At 40.5% G+C, this 21,161-nt stretch overlaps 2 protein-coding genes across 2 annotated transcripts in view; one reads left to right on the plus strand and one right to left on the minus strand.

Annotated features, from left to right (window-relative positions):
• The window catches only part of LOC311063420 (gap junction alpha-1 protein-like), a 604,483-nt gene that overhangs the window by 230,523 nt on the left and 352,799 nt on the right, over positions 1-21,161 (minus strand). The window lies entirely within an intron of this gene.
• Positions 1-21,161, plus strand: part of LOC311063805 (uncharacterized protein) — a 196,618-nt gene that overhangs the window by 159,576 nt on the left and 15,881 nt on the right. Inside the window, exon 18 of the mRNA XM_084083411.1 lies at positions 1,387-1,436. Within this exon, the coding sequence (XP_083939537.1) occupies positions 1,387-1,436 (50 nt within the window). The remainder of the gene's footprint in view (positions 1-1,386; positions 1,437-21,161) is intronic.

Below are 21,161 nucleotides of genomic sequence, written 5' to 3' on the forward strand. Positions count from 1 at the left end.
TGAAAGGAAAGGACATAAATTCCGTCCGTTCCGTAGGTGTGGAAAGCCCATCTTGGTTTTAATTCATGTTAACTCACTGAGTGCCATTAACGTGTTTCACGTGTTTTTAGCGCTATGGCTCAATGTGTTTTTGAAAAATTTGCATAACATTTTTTTTTTTTTTAAACATGTTCAGAACCCAAGATATCATCATCTGAAGGTGTGCAGCTCCATCCACTCCTTGTTTAACTTAGAACTGAAAAAGGCTGTATCTCGCTTCCTAAGCACTTTTTGTTTTCTGTGAAAAAAACTCTGGCACTTTTCAGAATCAATTCTGAAATAATTCTGGCAATCCTGGCACTCAATGAGTTAATTATAAACTAAACATAACATCTTAAAAATGTTGATAGTAAATTATTTAGCAAAATTAAAAGTCAGTGGTGTTGGATGAAATACTCCGATTTTTTTTTACTCAAGTAAAGGTTGCCTAGCAGTATCACAATGTAATATGCTCAAGGCCTTTATTCAGAATTTTACACAAATATTGCCATCAAAATGTACTTACAGTACCAAAGTAAAGGTATTCACATTTTTCAAAACATTTCTAACTGTTCTTTCCACTGCAACGTATTTCATCAAACTTCCGGTGCGAGTTTCGCCACCCTGGAGATATCTAGAGAACGGACAGATTTATGTCCTTTCCTTTCAAAAGCTTCCTTGGTCTATCCTTCTCTGGCAGTGAAGGCATCAGTCATAGGTTAGCGAACAGCGCCATCTAGTGGAAAACCACTAATAAACACAAATCCATGTGACTGAGTACATGTGTCATATAAACATGTCTATGTGACTGTGTACATGTGACATATAAACATGTCTATGTGACTGTGTACATGTGACATATAAACATGTCTATGTGACTGTGTACATGTGACATATAAACATGTCTATGTGACTGTGTACATGTGACATATAAACATGTCTATGTGTACATGTGTCATATAAACATGTCTATGTGTACATGTGTCATATAAACATGTCTATGTGTACATGTGTCATATAAACATGTCTATGTGACTGTGTACATGTGTCATATAAACATGTCTATGTGTACATGTGTCATATAAACATGTCTATGTGACTGTGTACATGTGTCACATAAACATGTCTATGTGTACATGTGTCATATAAACATGTCTATGTGACTGTGTACATGTGTCATATAAACATGTCTATGTGACTGTGTACATGTGTCATATAAACATGTCTATGTGACTGTGTACATGTGACATATAAACATGTCTATGTGTACATGTGTCATATAAACATGTCTATGTGTACATGTGTCATATAAACATGTCTATGTGACTGTGTACATGTGACATATAATAATGTGTTTCATTCCTACAGGTTGGATCAAGAAGAAGAACATTCACTTCCACCTCAACTCCTTAAAACATGTGAGTACATGGTGTGTGTGTGTGTGTGTGTGTGTGTGTGTGTGTGTGTGTGTGTGTGTGTGTGTGTGTGTGTGTGTGTGTGTGTGTGTGTGTGTGTGTGTGTGTGTGTGTGTGTGTGTGTTCTCTCATTGTAGTGACTGATTGATAGAAACCTTTATTTCAGGGAAATCCATTGAGACCAGGGTCTCTTTTTTAATGGTGCCCTGTGTACAAAAATAACTTTCACAACAATGATTTTACAGACATGAGAAGGACAACGAGGTACACATAAATACAATAAAAAGGTTGCAAACAATATATATTAAAACCATATATTACATCAAGCAGGTGCATGGGTCTTCTTCCAATATAAGGTCAGTTAAAAATCTTTTAAAAATAGCAAAAGAAACAAGGACAATTGACTTCAGCTTTTCTCGACATTCGTTCCATATATATGGACCCAGATATGCACCAAATACAGCTCAAATGGAGTATTTTTTTACCATTAATGTGGAGATAGTTGTTTTGTCCATCATTGATTAGAAGTCATTATAAAGTGTGTTTATATTCCTCTCTGCAGCTGCTCTGTGTGACACACAGGGAGAGGGGGTGGAGTTAGGAGGTTTGACTGACAGTTTGAGGATCCAATGGAGTTAGGAGGTTTAGTCAGAAGTGCTTTTTTATTACTTTTCATTGGTTCAATATGTGTAAACCCCACTGACAGATAATGTCATGACAAGAACAATGCTCAGTTTCATATCTAATAACACTTAAACATCTTTCAAACAGTTCAGTCCAGACAGCACTGGCTTGAGGTTATAATTTCATTGAGAACTAGAACAAGTGCTCCTCGGAGCACTTGTCTCCACCAGGTCAAGTAGATGATTGTGGGCCAGCAATGTTGATGGAATATGAAGAATCGGACAGATCCACCTTGATCACATAACTATAGACATAATGTGTACCGATTTGCGTGATGTTTGGACAAATTTGTAGTAGTATTATCCTACTATCCTACTATAATTCTAGTAACCTCTGTGCGTGCGTTTGTAGTGGTGGTGGTGGTGAAGCTACCCGGTTCTCCCCACTGGCTGGACCAATTGCTCTGATTTTGCACACAGCCATTGACCATTACCATCTGAACTTAACTGTGAAGCCCGTTTTTCAATTTCATCAAATCTCAGCTTCTTATTAGCGTTTTTGTGTCAAAGAATGTCGTCCCATAGCTGCGGCTGCCCAGCTATGGGACAAACTGCCTCCCGGGTTGCCAGATCATGTGCGTATATCCCCCCACGGCTGCGCCGACCGGGTATGGTCTAGTAATTATAATTATAGCACCTCCTGGTGGCGCTATAATAGGGAAATGTCAAAAGGGTGCCATTTGTTTCTCAATATAGTGCAAATGTGCGTGCAAAGTTTCGCAAACGGACCCTGCGTTCATGATTTGAGGCATTTTGTTCAAAACGGGCCACTCCTGCAAACTTCAAATGTCAATCTTAGCCAATCACCGATGGAATATGAAACATCAAACAGATCCATCTTGATCACGTGAGAGATCATGTTTACTGATCTAAGTAAAATTTTGATAAAATCTGAAGGAGTAATTAAACAAAAGGGTTTTACATAAGTCGGCCTCCTGCTGACGCTGTAAAAGGCAGATCAAAATGCAGGGCACAGGTTTTTTCTTTGCCTCTAGGGAGTGTACATACAAGGTTTTACGCAGATCGGTGCAAAACACACGAATCGGCCTGTTATTACAGTACCATGAGGCTGATTTGAACATCTCATGAGTTAACCTGGTGTACCTATATGAATAGCATAAATAGCCATATGCCTTACAATTTACAAACTGTCGTAATCTGACACATTATAAGTTTGTAGATCGGCTATTTTCACTGCACAACACCAGCGTATCACAAAGTATAAAATATGGTTTCGATGGTTAAATATGTCCAATGTGACAGCATCAAGGAGAGCATCTTTGCTGTGACTGTCCAACACATAGATCCGTGTGCCATGCGGATTGGAGATGACTTACTGAAGGTAGGCTCGCTCGCTCGCTCGCTCGCTCAAGCGTGCATGCGTGCGTCTGCTAGTGCAGGGAGCCTGTGGCGGACACGCACACACATAGACAGTGTCTACCGTCTGGGGATGGCCGATCTGCATGCTCACAACCTCTGGGCTTGTGGATCGGCTATTTCCCCACTAGGCTTGAAATGCTATGTGGTGTGTGGACTATTAGTCAATTTAGTTAGTTAGGCGGTACAAATAATAAATATCACTTTGTTTTTTGGGCTTGTTTTCATAAACCTGGTTACTTATTTCTCTTTCACAAACTGGCGTTGTTAGGAATTTGTCTCACGTGATCGCTAGAGCAGAGGGTCTCAACATGTGGGTTGGGACCTCAACGCCTCGTTGTGAGCTTGTAGATAGATATACTTTATTGTCCTTGCGGAAATTAAATTTGTACGAAGCAGCCATCAGGATACAAAAAAATCACAAAACATAACATAAATACACACACAATACATAGACAGAGTAAACACTAGAAAAGGCTACCAGGGCATCACATTACATTGTATGCACACTTGCACAGAACTGAGATGGGGCCTGTTTGTTCAGGAGTCCTATACTTTTTTTTTTTTTTTTTTTTTAAACGTTTTGTTTATTCGTTTTTGTTATTTTACATACTCATAGGTAGGGACAAATGATCTTGAAGCCCTAGCCTGCAACATTGGCACTGTGTATCTGCTATTTTCACTATATTTATCTGTGGAGTCAAACAAAATGGGGCTCCCCAGTTCAAATATGATTATTTTGGGGGGTCACAGCCTGAAAAGGTTGAGAACCACTGCATAGATTATTGAATCAGGTTTGTGAAGAGAGACATCTCACTGTGTGAGAGAGAGACAGACAGACAGTCAGAGAGACAGACAGAGGGGAGGAAGAGAGGAAGAAGAAGGAGAAGAGAGGGCTAGCTTGTAGATCTGCTATTTTCACAATATTTATCTGTGGAACCAGTCAAACAAAATGGGGGTCCCCAGTCCAAGTATGATTATTTTGGGGGGTCCTGACATCCCTTATTATTATTTATTTATTTTCACAAATTGTCATAAATGGCGTAAAATAAAAATAAAAGCTGATCTACAAGCTCAGTAAAAGCTTGTAGATCTGCTATTTGTTGCTATGAATACAGGTGTGGCTTGAGATTTTGACTTGCCCATTGGTGTGGCTTGGGCACAAAAGGTTTGAAAACCACTGCAGTATAGAATATAAGACTGGAAAATAAGTGTTCTCATGAAGCTCTCCATGACCAATGTATTGATGTTGCACTTTGAACTTTGAATTATTATTTGAATTGAGCTGAAATAGCTTGCACTTTGTAGTGAAACAGAGCCATAAATGTACTATCAAAAGCATTTTATGTTTTTATAAACAAGTATTGTTTACATGACTGATGTCAATGAAGGCGCAAAATGAATGTCAAATCACTTTTGAAATCATTTTTATGTCTCTAAAGTATTTTAGGGAGTCGGGACTGGTGAGGACAGTGAGGCCTCCAAACCTATATACAGTAGTGTGTTCTATGGAGTTATGTACAACCTGGGTTAACCTATATACAGTAGTGTGTTCTATGGAGTTATGTACAACCTAGGTTAACCTATATACAGTAGTGTGTCCTATGGAGTTATGTACAACCTGGGTTAACCTATATACAGTAGTGTGTTCTATGGAGTTATGTACAACCTGGTTAACCTATATACAGTAGTGTGTTGTATGGAGTTATGTACAACCTGGGTTAACCTATATACAGTAGTGTGTCCTATGGAGTTATGTACAACCTGGGTTAACCTATATACAGTAGTGTGTTCTATGGAGTTATGTACAACCTGGTTAACCTATATACAGTAGTGTGTTCTATGGAGTTATGTACAACCTGGTTAACCTATACACAGTAGTGTGTCCTATGGAGTTATGTACAACCTGGGTTAACCTACAGTGGGTGACCATTGACTTTGTCGTTTTTTTTCATTCTTCTCATGCGTTTCATGCAGGGCATGTATGATTTCCACTCTGTGCCACTAGGGGCAGCAGCGGTCCACTGCCTACAGCTGCCTACAGCCCACAGCAGACAGCAAGAATATATTTGTTACTAGTATACTGTATATCCTCTCCAAACTGTACATACATTACTTTACACTTTTGTATTATGTTTTGACACTTGCTTTGGAAAATGTAAACGTATGTTTTATCATGCCAATAGCTCATTTGAATAGCAAAATTGTTTGTTTTGGGGGTTTTAGGCACTGTTTTTCCTAGAAAGACAGAGAAAGATCCTGTCTGTTGCTTACAGTACAGATGTGACATTTATATTAAGCAAAATATTAAGCAAATAAAGTTAGATAGCATGATGCTGAGCTTAACATTGGTTTAATTTTAACGTCTTAATTGACAAAACGAGACGGGAAAATAAACGTATTTTTTTCTCTTGCCAATAGCTCATTTGAATTGACAAATTGTATTTCTGTGGTGGTGGTTCAGTGGCACTATATATATATATATATATTTAATATATACTGGGGTCATACGTTCTGTGCTTTCTGTGTGTGCACTTATGCCGTGTGTCTCTTTCTTTGAGCGGGGGGGGGGGGGGGGGGGGGGTCTATCAAGGCAGGCTATTTGTTCAGATGCGATTTCAGCGTGGCTATTAAATAGGCAAAAAAATCTGATCTACAAGCCCACAAAGAGTCGCGATGCAACTCTATTTTCTAACATTTTAGAGAGAGAGAGAGAGAGAGAGAGAGAGAGAGAGAGAGAGAGAGAGAGAGAGAGATGCATCAAAGTAGGGGTTCTCAATCTTTTTCAGGCCATGACCCCCCAAAATAACCATATTGGGGACCCCCATTTTGCGTGTGCGGCTTTCATCATCAATTTAAAAATAAAGATGATCGGATCATCTGTGAAGCATTTTCATATACGCTGCTGTCTCGTTAAAACCAGCTGCGGGTGAATATTATCCAACACATCACCACGGTTAACGCTACGTTCATGTTTACTGCATTACATTTGTAACAACAGCATAATATTGGGTTGTGCAGGTGAGATTTCGAAAAATCTTCAGTGAATGCTTTTAGGGACTATGCCTAGGCCTACATAGAATGTGGAGGGAGAAGGGTACCAGCTGCACTTGTACCCCTTATTAACTGTAATATGCTCATTCCATGCAGCTCGGCAGAATGCGTGTGCGGCTTTAGTTTGATGAACATTGAACCTCATAATAACATCACTCCGTTCGCGACTGCATACAGAACGTGTGTCGGCTCTGATGTTTATTAGACAGCATGGACCTCCGCTCAGGTCCTGGAATCCAGAGCCTTGTTGTCAAGACTTGGCTGCGAGCACATCGCACGGCAGAAAGCACAAAAACCAAAGTGGCACAGCCTGTCATGTCAGATAACCCCGACCCACTTTGGCAGTTTTTATAAGACAGGGGTTATTGGCGTCTTTTTGGTTTGTTTTATTTTATTTCCTCGTTTATACTTATTTCCTCCTCAATATTGTTTAAGAATTAATGTGCTATCCATGACATGCTGTCACCAGTTTACCAGTTCACTGTCTGTTATTTAATGATGATCGAATATTGGCTAAATGTTTACAATTTCTTCTGTCCAAACAATGAAAAGCACTAAGAAAAGGCAAGTGAGTCTCTCTTTAATTAAGCATGATGAGCCATGTGTTTTCCACAAAACAATTGAATATCATTGAATATAATGGCACCCTTGTCATTACTACTATGTTATTAGCTTTCAGTTGGCCACCACAGGCACAGACAGTGCGTTTTAGCGCAGCGCGGCCTGGCGCAGCGCGGCGGAGTGGTTGCGTGCGGGGGGTCGGGGGGCTTTCGTGGGAGGGGGGGACGGGTGGATCAGAGCTTAACCCTAAAACCGAAATAAAGTAACAAAAAAAAAACTCCAATCCGCTCAAGAACCTTGCTCCCCCACTTCCAAAATTAGCACTAGCCTACAACTCTGGCCCAGTCTCTTGCCAAACCGGTTATGTTAATGACATGCAGCCTATTCCAAATAAGCCAAGTGAGGAACTCTGCTATCAGGTTCCCCCTCCCCCCTACAGTACCTCTGTAGGCCTATCTCTTCTATCAAAGTATTTGTTCAGATACAAATTCAGAGCGGCCAATTTTGATATTTTTAATGCGCCTACATGAAGTTAGAGGGATGGGCAGAAATGGTGTAGGCCAGTGGTTTTCAACCTTATTCCCATCAAGGACCCCCAAATTGACACATATTAGCCCAGGGACCCCCATTTGAAAAGATATGCCAGGGACTCAACCATTTAGATTTCTTGGGCGTCCCAATCTACACTGTATCACCATCATCAGTGTTCATTTAACTCTGAGAGTGTACAAATGGAACCAAATGGACCCTGACGGGTCCATTTGGTTCCATTTGTACATTAAGAGTTACAGACACATAAGGGTCAATTTGGTTGCTAACTATTAATTTGGCTGGGGACCCCCTGGAACCCCCTCAAGGACCACTGGTGGTCCCCGGACCACTGGTTGAAAACCTCTGGTGTAGGCTATTTTCAACTGTTAATGGGTTTTTCTTTCTTCACAAATGAATTCTACTTTGTTGTACAACAGTGTCCCATAAAAGTAGCGAAAATAGCCGATCTACAAGCTCACAAAGTGTTGCATCATGATTTGAATTCCGACTGAAAACGCCACCCTTGCGTCTCCGTGTGTACAACCAAATACGCATCTTTCCTGCACCGATGACGCTTGGGGCTTTTACAGCGCTGCTCCTACACTACCACCGTCAGCAACAAGTGGACATGGAGTAAATGTACTTAGTTACTTTCCGCTTAGTTACTTTCACGTGCATATAAATGAGCCACGCGGTCTTATAAGAATGAAAACAAACGCCTCGCTGTTGGCCATGGATCACATGACGGTCGTCTGTTACGGTCATGAACTCAAAATGTTACTTGAGTTCAATCAAAGTAAAAGTACAAAAGTATTGGCAAATAAATGTTTGAAAATAGCTGATCTACAAGCTCGCAATGCGTTGTGAGCTTGTAGATCGGCCATTTTCAAATAGACTATGTGAAATAGGGCAAATAATGTATGTTTTATAATGTAATGATTTATATCTGCAAAGTAACTAGTAACTAAAGCGTTCAAATAATGGTAGTGGAGTAAAAGTACAATATTTTCCTCTGAGATGTAGTGGAGTAGAAGTAAAAGTAAAAACAGCAGGTCAGTTTGCTTATAGCGTGGGATTCGAACCCGGGTCGTAAAATCGCCGGCCATCAGTTTTAACCGCTACACTAACTGGACTATTTCATTTACAGAGGGAAGAGGTAGAATCCTACTATACAGAAATTGATGCGAGAGAAAAAAAAACATATAAGACGTCTGTCTGTCTGTCTGTCTCTCCACGGACTTTTGAGACAGACAGACAGACAGACAGACAGACAGAAACCAATGTGTGTCTGAACATTTCTAAAATGACAGAGATGCGTTCCTGACTGCCCGACGCTGAACAGAAAACCCAATTTAAACGCTCTAAGCACACGTAATTATTGCTAGTTATTATTATTATTATTAATAATAATATAAGACATCTATCTGTCTGTCTGTCTGTCTGTCTGTCTGTCTGTCTGTCTGGCTGTCTGTCTGTCTGTCTGTCTGTCTGTCTGTCTGTCTGTCTGTCTGTCTGTCACAAAAAAAGTGACTCCAAAGCGGCACCTTGTGGTAGTATTTGGAACTTAAATTTACTGCAAAGCGGGTGAGGCAAATGAGTGAAGTGATACTCTTATGAAAAGCGACAAAGTCAATGGTCACCCACTGCAGTGGGTGACCATTGACTTTGTCGTTTTTTTTCATTCTTCTCATGCGTTTCATGCAGGGCATGTATGATTTCCACTCTGTGCCACTAGGGGGCAGCAGCGGTCCACTGCCTACAGCTGCCTACAGCCCACAGCAGACAGCAAGAATATATTTGTTACTAGTATACTGTATATCCTCTCCAAACTGTACATACATTACTTTACACTTTTGTATTATGTTTTGACACTTGCTTTGGAAAATGTAAACGTATGTTTTATCATGCCAATAGCTCATTTGAATAGCAAAATTGTTTGTTTTGGGGGTTTTAGGCACTGTTTTTCCTAGAAAGACAGAGAAAGATCCTGTCTGTTGCTTACAGTACAGATGTGACATTTATATTAAGCAAAATATTAAGCAAATAAAGTTAGATAGCATGATGCTGAGCTTAACATTGGTTTAATTTTAACGTCTTAATTGACAAAACGAGACGGGAAAATAAACGTATTTTTTTCTCTTGCCAATAGCTCATTTGAATTGACAAATTGTATTTCTGTGGTGGTGGTTCAGTGGCACTATATATATATATATATATATATATATTTAATATATACTGGGGTCATACGTTCTGTGCTTTCTGTGTGTGCACTTATGCCGTGTGTCTCTTTCTTTGAGCGGGGGGGGGTCTATCAAGGCAGGCTATTTGTTCAGATGCGATTTCAGCGTGGCTATTAAATAGGCAAAAAAATCTGATCTACAAGCCCACAAAGAGTCGCGATGCAACTCTATTTTCTAACATTTTAGAGAGAGAGAGAGAGAGAGAGAGAGAGAGAGAGAGAGAGAGAGAGAGAGAGAGAGATGCATCAAAGTAGGGGTTCTCAATCTTTTTCAGGCCATGACCCCCCAAAATAACCGTATTGGGGACCCCCATTTTGCGTGTGCGGCTTTCATCATCAATTTAAAAATAAAGATGATCGGATCATCTGTGAAGCATTTTCATATACGCTGCTGTCTCGTTAAAACCAGCTGCGGGTGAATATTATCCAACACATCACCACGGTTAACGCTACGTTCATGTTTACTGCATTACATTTGTAACAACAGCATAATATTGGGTTGTGCAGGTGAGATTTCGAAAAATCTTCAGTGAATGCTTTTAGGGACTATGCCTAGGCCTACATAGAATGTGGAGGGAGAAGGGTACCAGCTGCACTTGTACCCCTTATTAACTGTAATATGCTCATTCCATGCAGCTCGGCAGAATGCGTGTGCGGCTTTAGTTTGATGAACATTGAACCTCATAATAACATCACTCCGTTCGCGACTGCATACAGAACGTGTGTCGGCTCTGATGTTTATTAGACAGCATGGACCTCCGCTCAGGTCCTGGAATCCAGAGCCTTGTTGTCAAGACTTGGCTGCGAGCACATCGCACGGCAGAAAGCACAAAAACCAAAGTGGCACAGCCTGTCATGTCAGATAACCCCGACCCACTTTGGCAGTTTTTATAAGACAGGGGTTATTGGCGTCTTTTTGGTTTGTTTTATTTTATTTCCTCGTTTATACTTATTTCCTCCTCAATATTGTTTAAGAATTAATGTGCTATCCATGACATGCTGTCACCAGTTTACCAGTTCACTGTCTGTTATTTAATGATGATCGAATATTGGCTAAATGTTTACAATTTCTTCTGTCCAAACAATGAAAAGCACTAAGAAAAGGCAAGTGAGTCTCTCTTTAATTAAGCATGATGAGCCATGTGTTTTCCACAAAACAATTGAATATCATTGAATATAATGGCACCCTTGTCATTACTACTATGTTATTAGCTTTCAGTTGGCCACCACAGGCACAGACAGTGCGTTTTAGCGCAGCGCGGCCTGGCGCAGCGCGGCGGAGTGGTTGCGTGCGGGGGGTCGGGGGGCTTTCGTGGGAGGGGGGGACGGGTGGATCAGAGCTTAACCCTAAAACCGAAATAAAGTAACAAAAAAAAAACTCCAATCCGCTCAAGAACCTTGCTCCCCCACTTCCAAAATTAGCACTAGCCTACAACTCTGGCCCAGTCTCTTGCCAAACCGGTTATGTTAATGACATGCAGCCTATTCCAAATAAGCCAAGTGAGGAACTCTGCTATCAGGTTCCCCCTCCCCCCTACAGTACCTCTGTAGGCCTATCTCTTCTATCAAAGTATTTGTTCAGATACAAATTCAGAGCGGCCAATTTTGATATTTTTAATGCGCCTACATGAAGTTAGAGGGATGGGCAGAAATGGTGTAGGCCAGTGGTTTTCAACCTTATTCCCATCAAGGACCCCCAAATTGACACATATTAGCCCAGGGACCCCCATTTGAAAAGATATGCCAGGGACTCAACCATTTAGATTTCTTGGGCGTCCCAATCTACACTGTATCACCATCATCAGTGTTCATTTAACTCTGAGAGTGTACAAATGGAACCAAATGGACCCTGACGGGTCCATTTGGTTCCATTTGTACATTAAGAGTTACAGACACATAAGGGTCAATTTGGTTGCTAACTATTAATTTGGCTGGGGACCCCCTGGAACCCCCTCAAGGACCACTGGTGGTCCCCGGACCACTGGTTGAAAACCTCTGGTGTAGGCTATTTTCAACTGTTAATGGGTTTTTCTTTCTTCACAAATGAATTCTACTTTGTTGTACAACAGTGTCCCATAAAAGTAGCGAAAATAGCCGATCTACAAGCTCACAAAGTGTTGCATCATGATTTGAATTCCGACTGAAAACGCCACCCTTGCGTCTCCGTGTGTACAACCAAATACGCATCTTTCCTGCACCGATGACGCTTGGGGCTTTTACAGCGCTGCTCCTACACTACCACCGTCAGCAACAAGTGGACATGGAGTAAATGTACTTAGTTACTTTCCGCTTAGTTACTTTCACGTGCATATAAATGAGCCACGCGGTCTTATAAGAATGAAAACAAACGCCTCGCTGTTGGCCATGGATCACATGACGGTCGTCTGTTACGGTCATGAACTCAAAATGTTACTTGAGTTCAATCAAAGTAAAAGTACAAAAGTATTGGCAAATAAATGTTTGAAAATAGCTGATCTACAAGCTCGCAATGCGTTGTGAGCTTGTAGATCGGCCATTTTCAAATAGACTATGTGAAATAGGGCAAATAATGTATGTTTTATAATGTAATGATTTATATCTGCAAAGTAACTAGTAACTAAAGCGTTCAAATAATGGTAGTGGAGTAAAAGTACAATATTTTCCTCTGAGATGTAGTGGAGTAGAAGTAAAAGTAAAAACAGCAGGTCAGTTTGCTTATAGCGTGGGATTCGAACCCGGGTCGTAAAATCGCCGGCCATCAGTTTTAACCGCTACACTAACTGGACTATTTCATTTACAGAGGGAAGAGGTAGAATCCTACTATACAGAAATTGATGCGAGAGAAAAAAAAACATATAAGACGTCTGTCTGTCTGTCTGTCTCTCCACGGACTTTTGAGACAGACAGACAGACAGACAGACAGACAGAAACCAATGTGTGTCTGAACATTTCTAAAATGACAGAGATGCGTTCCTGACTGCCCGACGCTGAACAGAAAACCCAATTTAAACGCTCTAAGCACACGTAATTATTGCTAGTTAGTATTATTATTATTAATAATAATATAAGACATCTATCTGTCTGTCTGTCTGTCTGTCTGTCTGTCTGTCTGTCTGGCTGTCTGTCTGTCTGTCTGTCTGTCTGTCTGTCTGTCTGTCTGTCTGTCTGTCTGTCACAAAAAAAGTGACTCCAAAGCGGCACCTTGTGGTAGTATTTGGAACTTAAATTTACTGCAAAGCGGGTGAGGCAAATGAGTGAAGTGATACTCTTATGAAAAGCGACAAAGTCAATGGTCACCCACTGCAGTGGGTGACCATTGACTTTGTCGTTTTTTTTCATTCTTCTCATGCGTTTCATGCAGGGCATGTATGATTTCCACTCTGTGCCACTAGGGGGCAGCAGCGGTCCACTGCCTACAGCTGCCTACAGCCCACAGCAGACAGCAAGAATATATTTGTTACTAGTATACTGTATATCCTCTCCAAACTGTACATACATTACTTTACACTTTTGTATTATGTTTTGACACTTGCTTTGGAAAATGTAAACGTATGTTTTATCATGCCAATAGCTCATTTGAATAGCAAAATTGTTTGTTTTGGGGGTTTTAGGCACTGTTTTTCCTAGAAAGACAGAGAAAGATCCTGTCTGTTGCTTACAGTACAGATGTGACATTTATATTAAGCAAAATATTAAGCAAATAAAGTTAGATAGCATGATGCTGAGCTTAACATTGGTTTAATTTTAACGTCTTAATTGACAAAACGAGACGGGAAAATAAACGTATTTTTTTCTCTTGCCAATAGCTCATTTGAATTGACAAATTGTATTTCTGTGGTGGTGGTTCAGTGGCACTATATATATATATATATATATATATATTTAATATATACTGGGGTCATACGTTCTGTGCTTTCTGTGTGTGCACTTATGCCGTGTGTCTCTTTCTTTGAGCGGGGGGGGGTCTATCAAGGCAGGCTATTTGTTCAGATGCGATTTCAGCGTGGCTATTAAATAGGCAAAAAAATCTGATCTACAAGCCCACAAAGAGTCGCGATGCAACTCTATTTTCTAACATTTTAGAGAGAGAGAGAGAGAGAGAGAGAGAGAGAGAGAGAGAGAGAGAGAGAGAGAGAGATGCATCAAAGTAGGGGTTCTCAATCTTTTTCAGGCCATGACCCCCCAAAATAACCGTATTGGGGACCCCCATTTTGCGTGTGCGGCTTTCATCATCAATTTAAAAATAAAGATGATCGGATCATCTGTGAAGCATTTTCATATACGCTGCTGTCTCGTTAAAACCAGCTGCGGGTGAATATTATCCAACACATCACCACGGTTAACGCTACGTTCATGTTTACTGCATTACATTTGTAACAACAGCATAATATTGGGTTGTGCAGGTGAGATTTCGAAAAATCTTCAGTGAATGCTTTTAGGGACTATGCCTAGGCCTACATAGAATGTGGAGGGAGAAGGGTACCAGCTGCACTTGTACCCCTTATTAACTGTAATATGCTCATTCCATGCAGCTCGGCAGAATGCGTGTGCGGCTTTAGTTTGATGAACATTGAACCTCATAATAACATCACTCCGTTCGCGACTGCATACAGAACGTGTGTCGGCTCTGATGTTTATTAGACAGCATGGACCTCCGCTCAGGTCCTGGAATCCAGAGCCTTGTTGTCAAGACTTGGCTGCGAGCACATCGCACGGCAGAAAGCACAAAAACCAAAGTGGCACAGCCTGTCATGTCAGATAACCCCGACCCACTTTGGCAGTTTTTATAAGACAGGGGTTATTGGCGTCTTTTTGGTTTGTTTTATTTTATTTCCTCGTTTATACTTATTTCCTCCTCAATATTGTTTAAGAATTAATGTGCTATCCATGACATGCTGTCACCAGTTTACCAGTTCACTGTCTGTTATTTAATGATGATCGAATATTGGCTAAATGTTTACAATTTCTTCTGTCCAAACAATGAAAAGCACTAAGAAAAGGCAAGTGAGTCTCTCTTTAATTAAGCATGATGAGCCATGTGTTTTCCACAAAACAATTGAATATCATTGAATATAATGGCACCCTTGTCATTACTACTATGTTATTAGCTTTCAGTTGGCCACCACAGGCACAGACAGTGCGTTTTAGCGCAGCGCGGCCTGGCGCAGCGCGGCGGAGTGGTTGCGTGCGGGGGGTCGGGGGGCTTTCGTGGGAGGGGGGGACGGGTGGATCAGAGCTTAACCCTAAAACCGAAATAAAGTAACAAAAAAAAAACTCCAATCCGCTCAAGAACCTTGCTCCCCCACTTCCAAAATTAGCACTAGCCTACAACTCTGGCCCAGTCTCTTGCCAAACCGGTTATGTTAATGACATGCAGCCTATTCCAAATAAGCCAAGTGAGGAACTCTGCTATCAGGTTCCCCCTCCCCCCTACAGTACCTCTGTAGGCCTATCTCTTCTATCAAAGTATTTGTTCAGATACAAATTCAGAGCGGCCAATTTTGATATTTTTAATGCGCCTACATGAAGTTAGAGGGATGGGCAGAAATGGTGTAGGCCAGTGGTTTTCAACCTTATTCCCATCAAGGACCCCCAAATTGACACATATTAGCCCAGGGACCCCCATTTGAAAAGATATGCCAGGGACTCAACCATTTAGATTTCTTGGGCGTCCCAATCTACACTGTATCACCATCATCAGTGTTCATTTAACTCTGAGAGTGTACAAATGGAACCAAATGGACCCTGACGGGTCCATTTGGTTCCATTTGTACATTAAGAGTTACAGACACATAAGGGTCAATTTGGTTGCTAACTATTAATTTGGCTGGGGACCCCCTGGAACCCCCTCAAGGACCACTGGTGGTCCCCGGACCACTGGTTGAAAACCTCTGGTGTAGGCTATTTTCAACTGTTAATGGGTTTTTCTTTCTTCACAAATGAATTCTACTTTGTTGTACAACAGTGTCCCATAAAAGTAGCGAAAATAGCCGATCTACAAGCTCACAAAGTGTTGCATCATGATTTGAATTCCGACTGAAAACGCCACCCTTGCGTCTCCGTGTGTACAACCAAATACGCATCTTTCCTGCACCGATGACGCTTGGGGCTTTTACAGCGCTGCTCCTACACTACCACCGTCAGCAACAAGTGGACATGGAGTAAATGTACTTAGTTACTTTCCGCTTAGTTACTTTCACGTGCATATAAATGAGCCACGCGGTCTTATAAGAATGAAAACAAACGCCTCGCTGTTGGCCATGGATCACATGACGGTCGTCTGTTACGGTCATGAACTCAAAATGTTACTTGAGTTCAATCAAAGTAAAAGTACAAAAGTATTGGCAAATAAATGTTTGAAAATAGCTGATCTACAAGCTCGCAATGCGTTGTGAGCTTGTAGATCGGCCATTTTCAAATAGACTATGTGAAATAGGGCAAATAATGTATGTTTTATAATGTAATGATTTATATCTGCAAAGTAACTAGTAACTAAAGCGTTCAAATAATGGTAGTGGAGTAAAAGTACAATATTTTCCTCTGAGATGTAGTGGAGTAGAAGTAAAAGTAAAAACAGCAGGTCAGTTTGCTTATAGCGTGGGATTCGAACCCGGGTCGTAAAATCGCCGGCCATCAGTTTTAACCGCTACACTAACTGGACTATTTCATTTACAGAGGGAAGAGGTAGAATCCTACTATACAGAAATTGATGCGAGAGAAAAAAAAACATATAAGACGTCTGTCTGTCTGTCTGTCTCTCCACGGACTTTTGAGACAGACAGACAGACAGACAGACAGACAGAAACCAATGTGTGTCTGAACATTTCTAAAATGACAGAGATGCGTTCCTGACTGCCCGACGCTGAACAGAAAACCCAATTTAAACGCTCTAAGCACACGTAATTATTGCTAGTTATTATTATTATTATTAATAATAATATAAGACATCTATCTGTCTGTCTGTCTGTCTGTCTGTCTGTCTGTCTGTCTGTCTGTCTGTCTGTCTGTCTGTCTGTCTGTCTGTCTGTCTGTCTGTCTGTCTGTCTGTCTGTCACAAAAAAAGTGACTCCAAAGCGGCACCTTGTGGTAGTATTTGGAACTTACATTTACTGCAAAGCGGGTGAGGCAAATGAGTGAAGTGATACTCTTATGAAAAGCGACAAAGTCAATGGTCACCCACTGTATATACAGTAGTGTGTTCTATGGAGTTATGTACAACCTGGTTAACCTATATACAGTAGTGTGTTCTATGGAGTTATGTACAACCTGGGTTAACCTATATACAGTAGTGTGTTCTATGGAGTTATGTACAACCTGGGTTAACCTATATACAGTAGTGTGTTCTATGGAGTTATGTACAACCTGGGTTAACCTATATACAGTAGTGTGTTCTATGGAGTTATGTACAACCTGGTTAACCTATATACAGTAGTGTGTTCTATGGAGTTATGTACAACCTGGGTTAACCTATATACAGTAGTGTGTCCTATGGAGTTATGTACAACCTGGGTTAACCTATATACAGTAGTGTGTTCTATGGAGTTATGTACAACCTGGTTAACCTATACACAGTAGTGTGTCCTATGGAGTTATGTACAACCTGGGTTAACCTATATACAGTAGTGTGTTCTATGGAGTTATGTACAACCTGGGTTAACCTATATACAGTAGTGTGTTCTATGGAGTTATGTACAACCTGGGTTAACCTATATACAGTAGTGTGTTCTATGGAGTTATGTACAACCTGGGTTAACCTATATACAGTAGTGTGTTCTATGGAGTTATGTACAACCTGGGTTAACCTATATACAGTAGTGTGTTCTATGGAGTTATGTACAACCTGGTTAACCTATATACAGTAGTGTGTTCTATGGAGTTATGTACAACCTGGGTTAACCTATATACAGTAGTGTGTCCTATGGAGTTATGTACAACCTGGGTTAACCTATATACAGTAGTGTGTTCTATGGAGTTATGTACAACCTGGTTAACCTATACACAGTAGTGTGTCCTATGGAGTTATGTACAACCTGGGTTAACCTATATACAGTAGTGTGTTCTATGGAGTTATGTACAACCTGGGTTAACCTATATACAGTAGTGTGTTCTATGGAGTTATGTACAACCTGGGTTAACCTATATACAGTAGTGTGTTCTATGGAGTTATGTACAACCTGGGTTAACCTATATACAGTAGTGTGTTCTATGGAGTTATGTACAACCTGGGTTAACCTATATACAGTAGTGTGTTCTATGGAGTTATGTACAACCTGGGTTAAGCATACAAACCTTTGCACAGTGAAGGTGATTCTTCATGCTGTGGATTTATTTGGGCCACCGGGAGATCTGAGATTTAACCCTCCCAACACACACCAGCCTTCATCCATTAATGTTTATGCATTAATGCATCAATCACTCCATTAACGTTCAGATTATGAGATTATCTCTCATTAGGGGTTAAATAAATTAATATGCAAACGTATTCCATTCATGGCATTCATACGGAATACATGAAAGACACAGTTGGGCTTGCAAGTCCATTTGTGTGTGTGTGTGTGTGTGTGTGTGTGTGTGTGTGTGTGTGTGTGTGTGTGTGTGTGTGTGTGTGTGTGTGTGTGTGTGTGTGTGTGTGTGTGTGTGTGTGTGTGTGTGTGTGTGTGTGTGTGTGTGTGTGTGTGTGTGTAAAATCATCGGCGTTTTATTTATTTAAACGGTCGGTTTCAGCCGTCACATTTATCAAAGGACAGATGATGTGTACGCTAGGATTGGCTGTATAGGATCACTTGATAAATGTCACTTGGACGTTGGAGTAATATAAGCAAAAAATAAGCTGCTATTTACACTCCATTGATAAATAAGGACCGTGTGTGTGTGTGTGTGTGTGTGTGTGTGTGTGTGTGTGTGTGTGTGTGTGTGTGTGTGTGTGTGTGTGTGTGTGTGTGTGTGTGTGTGTGTGTGTGCGTGCGTGCGTTAGGGCTGCAACTAACGATTAATTTCATTCGGTCGATTATCTTAACGATTAATCGGATTATCGCACTTATTTAGCAATTACCTTATAATTTTGATTTTAGGTTGTTTTAGGCATGTTCTATCTAACAATAAAGACAATACAGATGAATAATTAATTACATGTACAAGTGCATGTTATACAATTTTGCTGCTAATTAGGCTACTACCTAATTTTAAACCATTTTTTTTAAAATTGTAAACCATTTTGCCCTTCTGGGACACTAATAATTCAATTCAATTCAATTTTATTAAAGTGTCAAATCACAACAAGTTGTCTCAAGACACTTTACATGTAGAGAAGAGACCCCACAGTCCCATCCTGAACAAGCAATTTTGCGACAGTGGCAACGAAAAACTCCCTCTTAACTGGAAGAAACGTCAGACAGACCCTAGGCTTTAGGGTGGGGGCCTTCTGCCTCGACCGTGTCGGGGGAAAGAGGAGAGAGAGAGGGAGAGAGAGAGAGAGAGAGAGAGAGAGAGAGAGAGGGAGAGGGAGAGGGAGAAAGAGATACAGTGCAAGTAGTAACATACTACATACGTAGTAAATAAAGACCTTGAACCTTGAACCCATAAAATACATAAATACATACCAAAATAAATAAAAGCCACCTTATGGTAGCTTTTCTCTTCTTCTGACTGCTTGATTTGATTAAAAAAACATATTTTAGGCTAAAGGGTAACAGTACTCTTTTAAATGAATACAGGATAGCTGGGAACTAACCCTAACCCTAACCTGGATGTGTAGGAACTGGACCTAACCTGGATGTGTAGGAACTGGATGTGTTCCTACAGAACAATAAGGTTCATAACAAATTCCAATCTGGCTTCAGGAAAGGTCATAGCACAGAAACAGCACTTGTAAAAGTAATTAATGATCTTAGGGTGTCCGCTGACAACAAAAATATATCTGTTCTCCTACTCCTTGACTTAACCGCTGCTTTTGACACGATTGATCACAAAATTCTACTACAACGCATGGAGTACTGGATTGGTTTGTCAGGCACAGCCTTGTCTTGGTTTTACTCTTACCTAACAGGCAGAAGCTATTTTGTCAGCCTAGCTAATTTTGACTCAGACAAACATGACATCTGTTCTGGTATTCCACAGGGCTCAATTCTGGGTCCCTTATTGTTCTCCCTGTATATACTACCACTGGGAGAACTCATCGCCGATCACGGAGTGAACTTCCATTTCTATGCTGATGATACCCAGCTGTATCTTTCGGTAGCTCCAGACGACCCCTGCGCTCTAGACCCATTGTTGACCTGTCTGTCCAGTATAAAATGCTGGATGAGTGAGAACTTTCTTAAGCTAAATGAGGATAAAACAGAAATTCTCATAATTGGCTCCAGTGAGCAGAGAGAATTAATAATAAGTAGACTTGGTAACCTGGCTGTAGAAAGTAACACCACAGTAAAGAACCTGGGGGTTATTATCGACTCTGAATTGAATTTTAATGCACACATTAATCATGTCACCAAGATTGCTTTCTTTCATCTTAGAAATATTGCGCGAATTAGAGACTATCTGTCGTTAGACGACGCAAAAACGCTGATCCACGCTTTTGTTTTCTCTCGGCTTGATTACTGCAATGCACTCTACTCTGGCCTGCCTAAGAAAACAACTGACAGATTACAACTTGTTCAAAATGCGGCAGCCAGAATTTTAACTAAAACTAGAATGAGAGAACATATCACTCCAGTTCTAGCTTCACTACACTGGCTCCCGGTTGTTTTTAGGATTGATTTTAAAATTCTTTTAATAGTTTATAAAGCTCTAAATGGTCTGGCACCTTCCTACCTCTATGACTGCCTAGAGAGACATGATCCAAACCGGACCCTCAGGTCTTCAAGTGCTGACCTACTCGAGGTGCCTAAAATGACATATAAAAAATACGGTGAAGCAGCATTCTGCTTTTACGGACCAACAGTGTGGAATAAACTCCCATTACACCTAAAACAGGCAGCCTCTGTCGATAGCTTTAAAGCACAGCTCAAGACCTATTTCTTCACTCTTGCTTTTAGCTGACTCTTTGGTTGATTTTTAAGCCCTCACTGTATTGCCTATTTTAATGTTTTATGCTTTTGCTTTTATTTTATTTTATTTTTTGTTTGCTTTATTGTTAAATTGGTTGTAACTGTAACTGTATTCTTGCTCTGTAAAGCACTTTGCGCTGCATTTCATGTCATGAAAGGTGCTATACAAATAAAGTTTATTATTATTATTATTAACCCTTGATGTAACATAGCCTATTTTATTCAAAATATTTTTTTAAAATATTAGAAAAACGGTCTT

This window comes from Gymnoscopelus microlampas (assembly GCF_963454915.1).
Source record: "Gymnoscopelus microlampas genome assembly, chromosome: 16".
Taxonomy (NCBI): domain Eukaryota; kingdom Metazoa; phylum Chordata; class Actinopteri; order Myctophiformes; family Myctophidae; genus Gymnoscopelus; species Gymnoscopelus microlampas.